The 10583-nt window shown below is 46.8% G+C and overlaps 1 protein-coding gene across 3 annotated transcripts; it reads right to left on the bottom strand.

Annotated features, from left to right (window-relative positions):
- LOC149304646 (transmembrane protein 229b-like) lies at positions 1-5255 on the bottom strand. Of its 3 annotated transcripts, none has more exons than XM_089478871.1 (2): positions 2296-5255; positions 1-1529 (listed from the first exon to the last, which is right to left on the bottom strand). In XM_089478871.1, the coding sequence occupies exon 2, from the start codon at positions 1508-1510 to the stop codon at positions 1025-1027; it is 486 nt and encodes a 161-aa protein (XP_089334997.1). In that variant the 5' UTR covers positions 1511-1529; positions 2296-5255; the 3' UTR covers positions 1-1024. The 3 variants fall into 3 exon arrangements, with proteins under 3 accessions (XP_089334997.1, XP_089334996.1, XP_089334998.1); XM_089478870.1 differs by having other exon boundaries at positions 1-2452; positions 5176-5239; XM_089478872.1 differs by having other exon boundaries at positions 5176-5232.
- Between the last annotated feature and the right edge of the window lie 5328 nt (positions 5256-10583).

Genomic DNA, 10583 nt, shown 5'->3' with positions numbered 1-10583 from the left:
ATTAACTTTAAAAATAATTTGACACATGTTCCGCATTCATACTTGTACAAAACATAAATTACTCACACATTGACTAGAACCACAAAGCAACCCATTCACTACTTCCTCAAGACTCCTTTACACGAGAAACGACTTGAAGGCCCACAGCAACAACCAAGTGTCCAGATCAAGGGAAGTGGCTGTTCCTATCGAATCTGTTTTGGTCACACTGGAATCCTATGTCCAGCTCTGGACACTACAGTTCAAGAAAGGTATAGACAAGCTGGAACAGGTCCAGAGGAGGGTGACAAGGGTGATGAAACCTCTGGAAACTAGGCTCTAAGATGAACAGTTTACGGAGCTGAGTGTGTTTATCTTGGAGAAGAGAAGCTTGAGAGATGATAAGATAGTGATCTTTAATGTCAGAAGGCGGAGCGAGCGTGTTCTCTGCCGCGCCAGAGACTAGAACACAAACCAGTGGATTGAAATTACAAGACAAGAGATCCCACCTAAATATTGGGGGAAATGTCTTTATTGTTCAGAACTGTCTGAGAGTGGAATAGACTGCCTCCGGTAGTAGTGGGTTCTCCTTCTTTGGAGATCTTTGAACAGAGGTGGGATGTGTTTCACTTGTGCAATCCTGGCACCTTCCAACTCTGTGATTCCATGCTCAACACAGTTTTCTTCACTACTAGGAGCAAGCCCTTTGTAAAGGCAATGGCTCTCAATTGACTAGGCAAACCCAATTCAAAATACCTTGCTTTAGACAGCCAGAAGTGATGCCAGTCTGTTGTTTAAGGTGAAATCCATCACCACTTGACCCAACCTGGCATTGGGATAGCGGCTAAGCTCAGTGGTAGCCTGGGATGGAGGAAGGTAGGATGGTGGATACATCCCTGTTCCTCGGCTCAAAAAGTCCTTTAGCATCAACTCTGGATCTAGTCCAGAACTGGTAAGGTTCACATCTATAGGACAGGTCCAAGAGAAGGAGGCAGATGGAGCTACTTCCTTGCATCTGTTGTCTCTTCCCTAAACCCATGCGAGATCAGTCATCTTTAAGCTCAAATCTGGAGATGGTCTGTTCCTTGGATTTGGGGGGTTCATCCAACCGGAGCCTGAGAGTGTTGCAGATGATGATTTTTTCTAGTAAGAGGCACCCAAGGAACCAGAAGGGGCAATACTCAAAGGTGATGAGTCCCATGAAGTTGTAGCGGAACCCACTGTAGTCCCAGGGACAGGCGTTGAAGAGGCGGAGAACGTAACCGGTGGAGAATTCCCAGAGGTAGACGCAGAGGGTGTAGAGGGTGCAACGGATGAGCAAACCACAACGGTCCCTCAGGAGGAGGTAGAGGCGCTCCAAGGCAAAGCTACAGGTCCCATAGATGAAGAAGGCCCAGATGCTGGTGACTCCTTGGAACTTCCAGTCCCGGTCCACAACAAAGTCCCATATGGCTGTGAACATCACCTCTGAGAAGTAACCATGGATGGCGTAGATGTACCACCGATAGAGGGGACTCAGGGGCTGACCCATGCTCCCTGTGCCACTTGCCCTGGAAGTGGAAAGAGAGACCATAGTGTTCGTGAGAGGTACATCCAGCCTGGCCAATAGTCAGGGATTCTGGGAATTAAAAGTCTAAAGCATCTGGAGGTTCGGAGTTTAAAAACCATTGGAATAGAGCAAACCAAAGGCCCGCCTAAGGCCTTTGTGCCTGGGCATCCAGTGGCCAAATAGGAGCTTCTTGGAAGTCAACAGAAGCAGGGATGTAGCTAGGATTTTAGGAAGGGGGAGGTCCAGACTAAGTGCCACCATTATAATGGGGCTTGGGTGTGGCGGTGCAGCGGCACACACCATTCATTTTTCTAATGGAAGGGGGGGTCCGGACCCCAAGAACCCCTCCTTGGCTACGTCCCTGACAGAAGCATGGTAGGGAGGCAGTAAGTCTTTACTACTACAGTGCGCCCTTTCCTTACATGGGGGATCCGTTCCAGACCCCCTACCCAGCATAAGGCAAATACTGTGTCTGCTCGTGCCCCATTGAAAACAACGGGGCTTGTGCAGGCGGTGCACTATATTCCTCTCCAGACCCTGGAATTCATTGTTGGACTTTATCTGAGTCTGGAGGTTCCTCACTCATAGCTACTTGGAATAACAACCATGGATAAGCCATGAACTGCACCATAAAGCCCTCCAAGACATGTTCTTTTATGGCCATATCCTGTGGCAGAGAGTTCCATGGGTTAATGAGACACAACATGCATTTAGGGCAGGTAAAACCTCCTTCTCCCATGCAAGCAGTACAATAGTAAAGTACTCACCCTGTATTTGACAGTTCAGTTTTCTTCTTCTCCTGTGTACCCTTTCCCCTCCAACCAAGAACACCAGAGAAGCACCAGAAGGTGGCAGAGGAGGAGAACTACTACAGAGGCTTTTCCCCAGGTCTGAAGGATAAGGTTGCCTAGTGGTTGGAGCAGCCTGCAACAAATAGTTCTGTTTGCAATCCTGGGGGAGACACGGTCTTTAGTAGGCACTACTGGTTGTCATAAAAGAGAGGGAGGCAGGGCTTACTCCCGGTTTTGTGGGTGAGTCACTTCCTTTTGTCCTGGACCCGATTTCTCCATCCTTCTTCAGGTATGCTGATGACCGTGTCTAGCCTCAACTTACCTTTGGGGGGTAATTACAATGGAGTTGCAAGAGGAACCGTTTCCGTCCCGTGACCCTTCATTACGGCCTCATATTTACAGTCAGCCCTCCCTCTCCGCAGATTCTGCATCCACCAATTCAGCCATCCACGGCTTGAAAATATATACACAGTCAGCCCTCCATATCCACAGATTTTTTTATTCAAGCACCCACAGTTTGAAAATAATTTTAAAATATATACATTCTGACCAGCAAAACCTGAATTTTACCATTTTATATCAGGGACACCATCTTACTATGTCATTGTATTTAATGGGACTTGAGCATCCACAGATTTTGGTATCCACGGGGGATCCAGGAACAAATCCTAGCAGACATCAAGGGCCTGCTATATATATTTAAATCTAAGAAGCAAACCTTGATTTGCAATTTTGTACAAGGGACACCATCTTACTAGGCCACTGTATTTAATGGGACTTGAGCATCCACAGATTTTGGTACCCACAGAGGGTCCTGGAACCAAACCCCAGCAGATACCAACTGACAATCGTAATGCAGAATTTCAGCTATTGAGATGATGATACAACTTTTTTATTTGCCTTTGTTAATGCTGTCCACCTAAATCGGACATAACAAAGGACTTCCTCACATCTTAATCCAACCTGGTTTATTTTTTGGGTGGAGGAATCAAACACAGGTGAATCAACCCTCAAAAATATGTTGATAAACTCTCTGTTATTTTAGGTTTTCAAGGGCGGGTGGAGTCACTGTGTCAGACTGTCACCACAAAAACAACAAAGAGGCCTGAGGACTCTTAAAATAGGAGTAGGGAACCTTCAGCACATGGGTCCATCTTGAGTGTGCCCCATAGCATCCCCTGAACCTTTGGACGGCTTGGAGGAATCCAGCATGGACCTTTGTCTTAAGAGACTAGGGGGGCATCTACTACATCAGTGGTTCCTAACTTTGGTCCTCCAGATGTTTTGGACTTCAGCCCCCATAATCCCTGACTGATGCCTAAGATGGCTGAGGCTTTTGGGAATTGACGTCCAAAACATGTGGAGGACCAAAGTCTGGAAACCACTGATCTACATGGTTGATAAAAAGCAGCTCGTCACCACTTTAACTGCCATGGCTCCATCGTTCAGAACCCTGGGATTTGTAGTTTGGGGAGGCATCAGCCCTCTTTGGCAGAGGAGGCTAAAGACCCTGTAAACCTATATATCCCAGGATTTCCATAGGATGGCGCTGGAGCATTTAAAGGTGAATTAATTCCACAGTGTAGATTCAACCCAGATTTGCCGCCACTCTTCTTATGTTTTCCATTTTGGTGGCTCCATTTCCAGATCTATGCAACTGCAATAAAAACCAGCCCATCACTGCAGTTTGTCTCCAAGCAGAAGATGCTGCTTACTAATCTGGACTGCCATAGACCATATTTCCTGGTGTGTGTGTGTGTATGTGTGTGTCACGTGTGAGGTATTCTGAGCCATGGGGCTGACAAAACATCACATGAATGTGGGGCTGAACCCGGGCAAGGGAGGTTATTGTGATCCCTGTGTCAACTGCCTGGAGGCTTGGGAACAAGGAGAGGCTTGCTGGCATCTGTGGAACAGTAGTCCAGAAGCATCTTGCGTGGGTGGCACCTCATAAAGCAAGAAACATGCATGTGTGCGCGTGCGCATACACCCACGCTTTTCTACAAATAGAAAAATGACCAGTGTGGAAAGGGTTAAGCACCCCTTTCCCTCCGACAGATCAGTTATGGGGGAAAAGATGGGTTCAAATTACAAGAAAAGGGATTCCGCCTAAACATTAGGAAGAACAGCATCAGCATCATCCTGGGATTTACAGTTTTATAAGGTCTTTAGTCTCCTCTGTCCAGGAATGCTGGTGCCTCACCAAACTACAAATCCCAGGATACTGCAGAATGGAGCTATGGCAGCTAAAATGGTGTCAAACTGCATTACTTCTATATTGTAGATGCACCCCCAGTCTCTCAAGACACAGGTCAACTTTGGATTCTTCCAAGCCCTCTCTCACCTCCATAGGAAATGTCGTTTCCAGTTCTGAGTCTGAAACCCTTGATGATCCACTGGAGATGATCACCTGGAGATCTACCAGTAGGTTCTGATCAAACTGCTTAGTGCATCGGTAAGCGGTATAGAAATGTACTTGCTATTGCTCTACCCCTTGCCCACTCTGGTGCTAGATCCAGTGGAGATGATCACTAGAAGAGCTATCAGTAGATTCTGATCTACCTCCTGCCAACTCTGACTCTAAACCAAACTGGCCTGTCTCTGTGCAGCTGTTCTGCTTATCAGGGCAAGAACTGGGCATGGCATTTGGCAAAGAGGTCTCCGAAATTTCCAAGACCAGCTGTCATTCCAAGACGGATCAGCTCTTCTTGGCACAGATCTGGCTGCACTCCCCAGCTCTCACTTGGCCCAAAAGATGCCCACTGAAATTAACTTTCAGATGCCCCCTTGGTACCATCTAACTTTTGCAGTACTGTACTGACTTGCCCAGAAAAAGCTGCGCTCTGCTGAACTCACCTGTTGCCTTGCAAAGACAGCCAACCTGGGCTCTATTGTATTCACTGGAGGGAGAATCTCTGCCAGGTTGGGCAGTGCCAGGGAGATGTGGCACCCAGAAAGCTCCTCTGCGGGAAGTGTTTCTTTTACTTCAGGCTGCTTGCCATACTTGACTGTCAAGTGTGTGGGATGGCCTTTTGTCCTTCGGGGAAGGAAAGATTTTATGTGGCTTGGTTCAGGAGGCATGGAAGCAGATACTTATGGCACAGGTGAGGTCCCTAGATCTCCACACCTGATCTGGCCTTTCTTCTCCAGGGTGACCAGATGTCCTCCTTTTCCAGGGCATGCCCTACATTTCAGCCTTCTGCCCAGGAGGAATTCCAAAATGGTCCTCCATTTGGAGCATGTCTATGATGTACTTAAAAACGATATACGAGTGTTTTAGCTCCTATTGGGTAACTAGTTGTTCTTGGAAATGTCCTTTGTGGTGCCTTGTCCTCCTTTGCGGTTGGGACATCTGGTCACCCTGCTCTTCTCCAGCTCTCGGGGCAAAGAGGAGGAATCTCAAGGTGAGGGTATCATCTTTAAGGTTACATATCTATCTTGAGTGGTTTTGGTCCCCTGCAAATGGTTGCCAGATCTCAGGTCCCTACTCTTAAGTCTCCGATTTTCATGACTTGGCCCCAGGTGAGAGACATGGGTGCAAATTCTCATCTTTTGGCAAGCTCCACTCCAGAAAAGAAGAAAGACTTTAAATCTCTAATTCAGTGATTAAAGTTGCAGCTTGGTAGTTTGCAAACCTGAACAGATTTGTTGCTGCAACTTGCAAAGTCTCTTGGGTGCACAGATGGTCCAAAACACACTGTGGAAATAATCCAGACTGTTTTAGCTGCCTTGGCTCAGTGCTAGGGAATCCTAGGCATTGTAGTTTATTGTGGCACCAGAGCTCTCTGACAGAGAAAGCTGAATGTCTTACAAAAACTACAGTTCCCAGAATTCCTTAGCATTGAACCAGGGCAGTTAAAGCGGACTGAAACTGGATTATTTCTGCAGTGTGTTTTGGGCCAATGTGTTTACTTAGGGTGCAGCCACATTGAAGAAATAATCTAGGTTGACACCACTTGAACTGCCATGGTTCAATGCTATGGAGTCCTGGGATTTGTAGTTTTCTGACATGTTTAGCCGTCTCTGTCAGAGAGCTTTGGTGCCACATCAAACCATAGACCCCAGAATTCTGGCACTCTGAGTCACAGTGATTAAAGCAGTGTCAAACTGCATTATTTCTGCAGTGAAGACACATCCTTAGCTATCTTCTTTCTTCCCTCCCAGTTGAAGCACCAGGACTCACCCTCCATCCACCTTTTAGCTAGAAGTAGTAAGATGGAATAAGTGGTCCTCATCCCATCGCCCTAAGAAGGAAGCATCCCCCTCATTGCACCTTGATCTGAGGACAGTGCTCTTAGCTTTGTGCCTTTATTTCCAAACAGGAACATGTGTTGTCTCTGTGTGTGAATGACAAGCGGTGAGTACCTGCGGTTGGTATTTAATGCTGAATGCATCATGACAGTAGCTGGGGCCAGCCTTAGGTCACGGGTTTAGACCTGGAAACCTCCGGGCTTCAGACAGTCCTGAACTGGTAATTCTACCCTTGCAAGCAAGATGCTGTGAAAACATTTTTTGGCGTTGGATGATAACTCTCAGGTCTCCTTCACAGCATTGCTTATGAAGGGCTTCAAAACAACACTGGGGGAAAGTGTGTTCATTGCACAGGGAGCTCAGAGGTCCTCCTTTTCCAGAACAGGTCCTCCATTTCCACCTTCTCCCCAGGAGGCATTCCAAAACGTCCTCCGTTTGCAGCATGACTCAGAAGCAGGAATGTGTTTATATGAGCGATTGCAGAGTTTTATGTTGCAATGTCCTACATTTTTTTCTTGAACGCCCTACATTTTGCAGCGCCTAGTCCTCCTCTGCAGTGAAGCTGTCTGGTCACCCTGTCGTTGCCGAGCTTGTTGTTTGTGTTCATTCCAGAGCTTGGGAAATGTTGTTTTCGACTAGAGAAATATATATATATTGGTAGACTTGGTGTTTATATCTGAATGATATGCTCTGAGCAATGTTATCATCATTACCAGGAGATCGTCAGATCCTACTCTGTGGTGTCAATAGGAGATGTTCCTAGGTCTCAGATTTTGACCCTGAAATGAGGTCAAAAAGACCTATAAAGTACTCAGCTCCAGAGTATGGAAGGACTACATTGTCCGCAATGTGCCTGTCTGTGTTGTGAGATCTTCTGGGGAGGTTCTTCTCTCTATCCCACACCTTCAGATTCCAAGACCTCGAATGCTCCTGACCTGGCATGACGTGGGTGTGTTCAGTGTTTGTCCTTTTCTGTTGTTGTTGTGTGCCTTCAAGTCATTTCTGACATATGGTGACCCTAAGGCAACCTTCCAACAGGGTTTTCTTGGCACGGTTTGTTCAGCGAGGGTTTGCCTTTGCCTTCCTCTGAGGCTGAGAGAGTGTGACTTGTCCGGGGTCACCCAATGAGTTTCCAATAGCCAAGCTGGGAATCGAACCCTGGGCTCCAGAGTCCTAGTTCAACACTCAAACCGCTGCCCAACACTGGCTAGCTCTCCCTTTCTGCCTGGATGTATTACAACTGGTGGATTTTGTATTTGAAAACCTCCGTCTTTTGTATAAACGCATGTCCTCTGAGCAAGGATTTGGTCAATGCTCTCCCAGAGTCCTAGGCCTCATTCCCACTTACAAATAAATTGCTTTGTGATCCGAATCGATGGATCAGTTCAGCAGCAAAGCATGGTTCACACTACATTTGCCCAGATCTCATTCTCTTGCTGTAAAATAAAATAAAATAGCCCACTTGTGGTTCATATTGGCAAATGAATTGGTTCAATTTGGAGAGTTTTCAGCTGGGTTTTCCCCCCATGAATTCAATTCTTGAAATCAATTCTGATCCATATCTAGTTTACACTTGCACAGATTCGATTTATCTAAAAAGATGTGGAAAAAACCAGTGTCAAAAAGACGCGAGTTAAATGGTGCATGGCCCCCCTTTCCAAATCGCTTCAGGGTCATTTAAATTGGTTCAACTGATTTGCAATCCGGTTTAAAAGGTAGTGGGAATGTGGCCCTAGTCCAACTCTCGGACTACTGCGTCACGCTGGTTTGTGGGATTTTCTTGGCAGGGTTTCTTCAGAGGAGGTTTGCCACAGCCTTCCTTGGAGGCTGAGAAAGGGTAACTTGCCAAATCACAGCATCACGGTCATGTAAAACTCCAGAGCCACTACAGTGTAGTGGTTTCAGTGTTGGACTTGGATTCTGAGAAACCAGACATTGAATCCCCGCTTGGCCTGGAAACCTTCTCTCTTATCCAAGATTTCGTGATGCCTCTCAAGGCCAAAGTGAAGAGGTACAAGGAAAGAGTGGTCTTTGTGGAGTATTATTTGACCAGGCAAGGTGCCACTGGAGAAAATGTTCCTGCTTGAAGACGCAGGTGTGTCAAGTCTGGGCACAGAAGCCAAAGCCTCTGGTTGCAACAGAGCTGAAAAAGAGCCACACTGAGCCACTTGAGAGCAGGCAAGGAGTGTGCTTTCCAGCCTCGGTTGTGAAAGAGAGGAGTCCTCCAAGAGTAGAGAGAAGCACAAATGTCCTGGACAATTTTCAGCAAGTAACACCAGCATTTGGCCATGAAACCCACTGGGTGACCTGGGGCCTCTGTGGAAGGCAATGGCAAACCTCCTCTGAACCACTCTTGCAAAGAAAACCCTATGATAGGCTCGCCATGAGTCAGAAACAACTTGAAGGCACACAACACCAACAAACTACTGCTTCACACAAATAGCTCTCCAAACGACAAGCCCCAAAATTCCATAGCATGGAGCCACGACGGTTAAAGCGGTGCCAAACTGCATTATTTCTACAGTGTAGATGCAGCCCAAGGCTTGCTCTGGTTCTCTGTAGTTCTTACACATAAACTTCCATCTCTCAGTTTGCATGACACCTGCAGAAACCCCCTCTTCCCTTTAAGTCTTAAAAGCAGAGGACCCCAGACCCCCCCCCCCCCCAATGTGGCCACCCTATTTGCTGCTACTAAGCCTCCAGCATGAATTCAAGGTTCTGGAAAAGAAAAAGGCAGGAGGGGCTAGTAGCCCAGCTTTGCAACAGCAGCCAAGGATGGAGCCAAGTGGAGCTCTTCCACCAGAGGGTGCAGCAAGCCTTTTCCATTATAACTTTGCTGCCTTGGCTTCCAAGGCAGAGGAATCGATGCTCTTTGCAAGGGAGAAAGAAGGGAGGGCTGGGGAAAGTTTCTTTTTTGGACTACAGTTCCCAGAATCCCCATGGTCTCGTTGACTGGGGATTCTGGGGGCTGCGGTCCCCAATCCACCAAGGACTTTGGCAAAACCCTCCTGGCTTTATTTTATTATTTATCTGCTTAAATCATGAACGTTCATACTCTTAGGACACAAGATTATTCTAGGTGAAGCCTGGGCAAAGCAGAATAGAGTGGCGCTATTACTTCTCTTGATCTAAACACTATACTTTTATTGATGCAGCCTAGAATTGCATTGGCCTTTTTTGCTGCCGCATCGTATTGTTGACTCATGTTCAACTTGTGGTCTTCTAGGACTCCTAGATCCCTTTCATGCATGTAAGTCTCCTTAAACCAAGTGTCCCCCATCCTATGCATTTCATTTTTTCTACCTAAGTGCAGTACCTTACATTTCTCTGTTTGAAATTCATTTTTTTCACTGTTGCCTAGCTTTCTAGTATATTCAGGTCACTTTGAATTTTGATCCTGTCCTCTGGGGTATTAGCTACTCCTCCTAATTTGGTGTCATCTGCAAATTTGATAAGCATGCCTTCTATTCCTTCATCCAAGTCATGGATAAAGATGTTGAATAGCAATGCGCCCAGGACAGACCCACTGGACACCCCACTGGTCACCTTTCTACAGGAAGAAGAGGAGGAGCCACTGCTTTGAGTTTGGCCAGTCAACCAATGACAAATCCATTTAAGAGTTGTATAGCCCACATTTTACTAGCTTGTGCTCCTTGTATTGAGCTGTGTTGGAAGCTGGATCAAGCCCCTGGGTTACTAGTCATCACCAAATTTAATAAGCATGCCCTCTATTCTTTGAAAAAGATGTTGAAGAGCACCGAAGGCTCCTCTTTGGTTGCAGCAAGGCTCTTCTGATGTTTAAGCTGCAACCAATGCATTTGGGGTGTCAGACTACATGACCCCTGGAGTCCCTTCCAACTCAAGGCAACCCCAACTGGGGATGCTTTGGAAAGCCAAGCCTCGCCACCGGAAGCGCCCGGCTCCATTCCCATGCGCCTCAGTCATCCCAGCCGCCCGTTGTGTCAATAATACCTCCGAGCCAAAGCCAGGACTCAAAATAATTCCTTTATTTG

The sequence above is a fragment of the Sceloporus occidentalis genome, unplaced genomic scaffold, assembly GCF_023333645.1.
Source record: "Sceloporus occidentalis isolate IW3139 unplaced genomic scaffold, rSceOcc1.0.p SCAF_13, whole genome shotgun sequence".
Lineage (NCBI taxonomy): Eukaryota > Metazoa > Chordata > Lepidosauria > Squamata > Phrynosomatidae > Sceloporus > Sceloporus occidentalis.
This window is presented reverse-complemented; position numbering and strand designations above follow the sequence as displayed.

Bases quoted from the DNA above. Each gene is read 5' to 3' on its own strand.
- LOC149304646 (XM_089478870.1), bottom strand. From the start codon at position 1,552: ATGGTCTCTCTTTCCACTTCCAGGGCAAGTGGCACAGGGAGCATGGGT.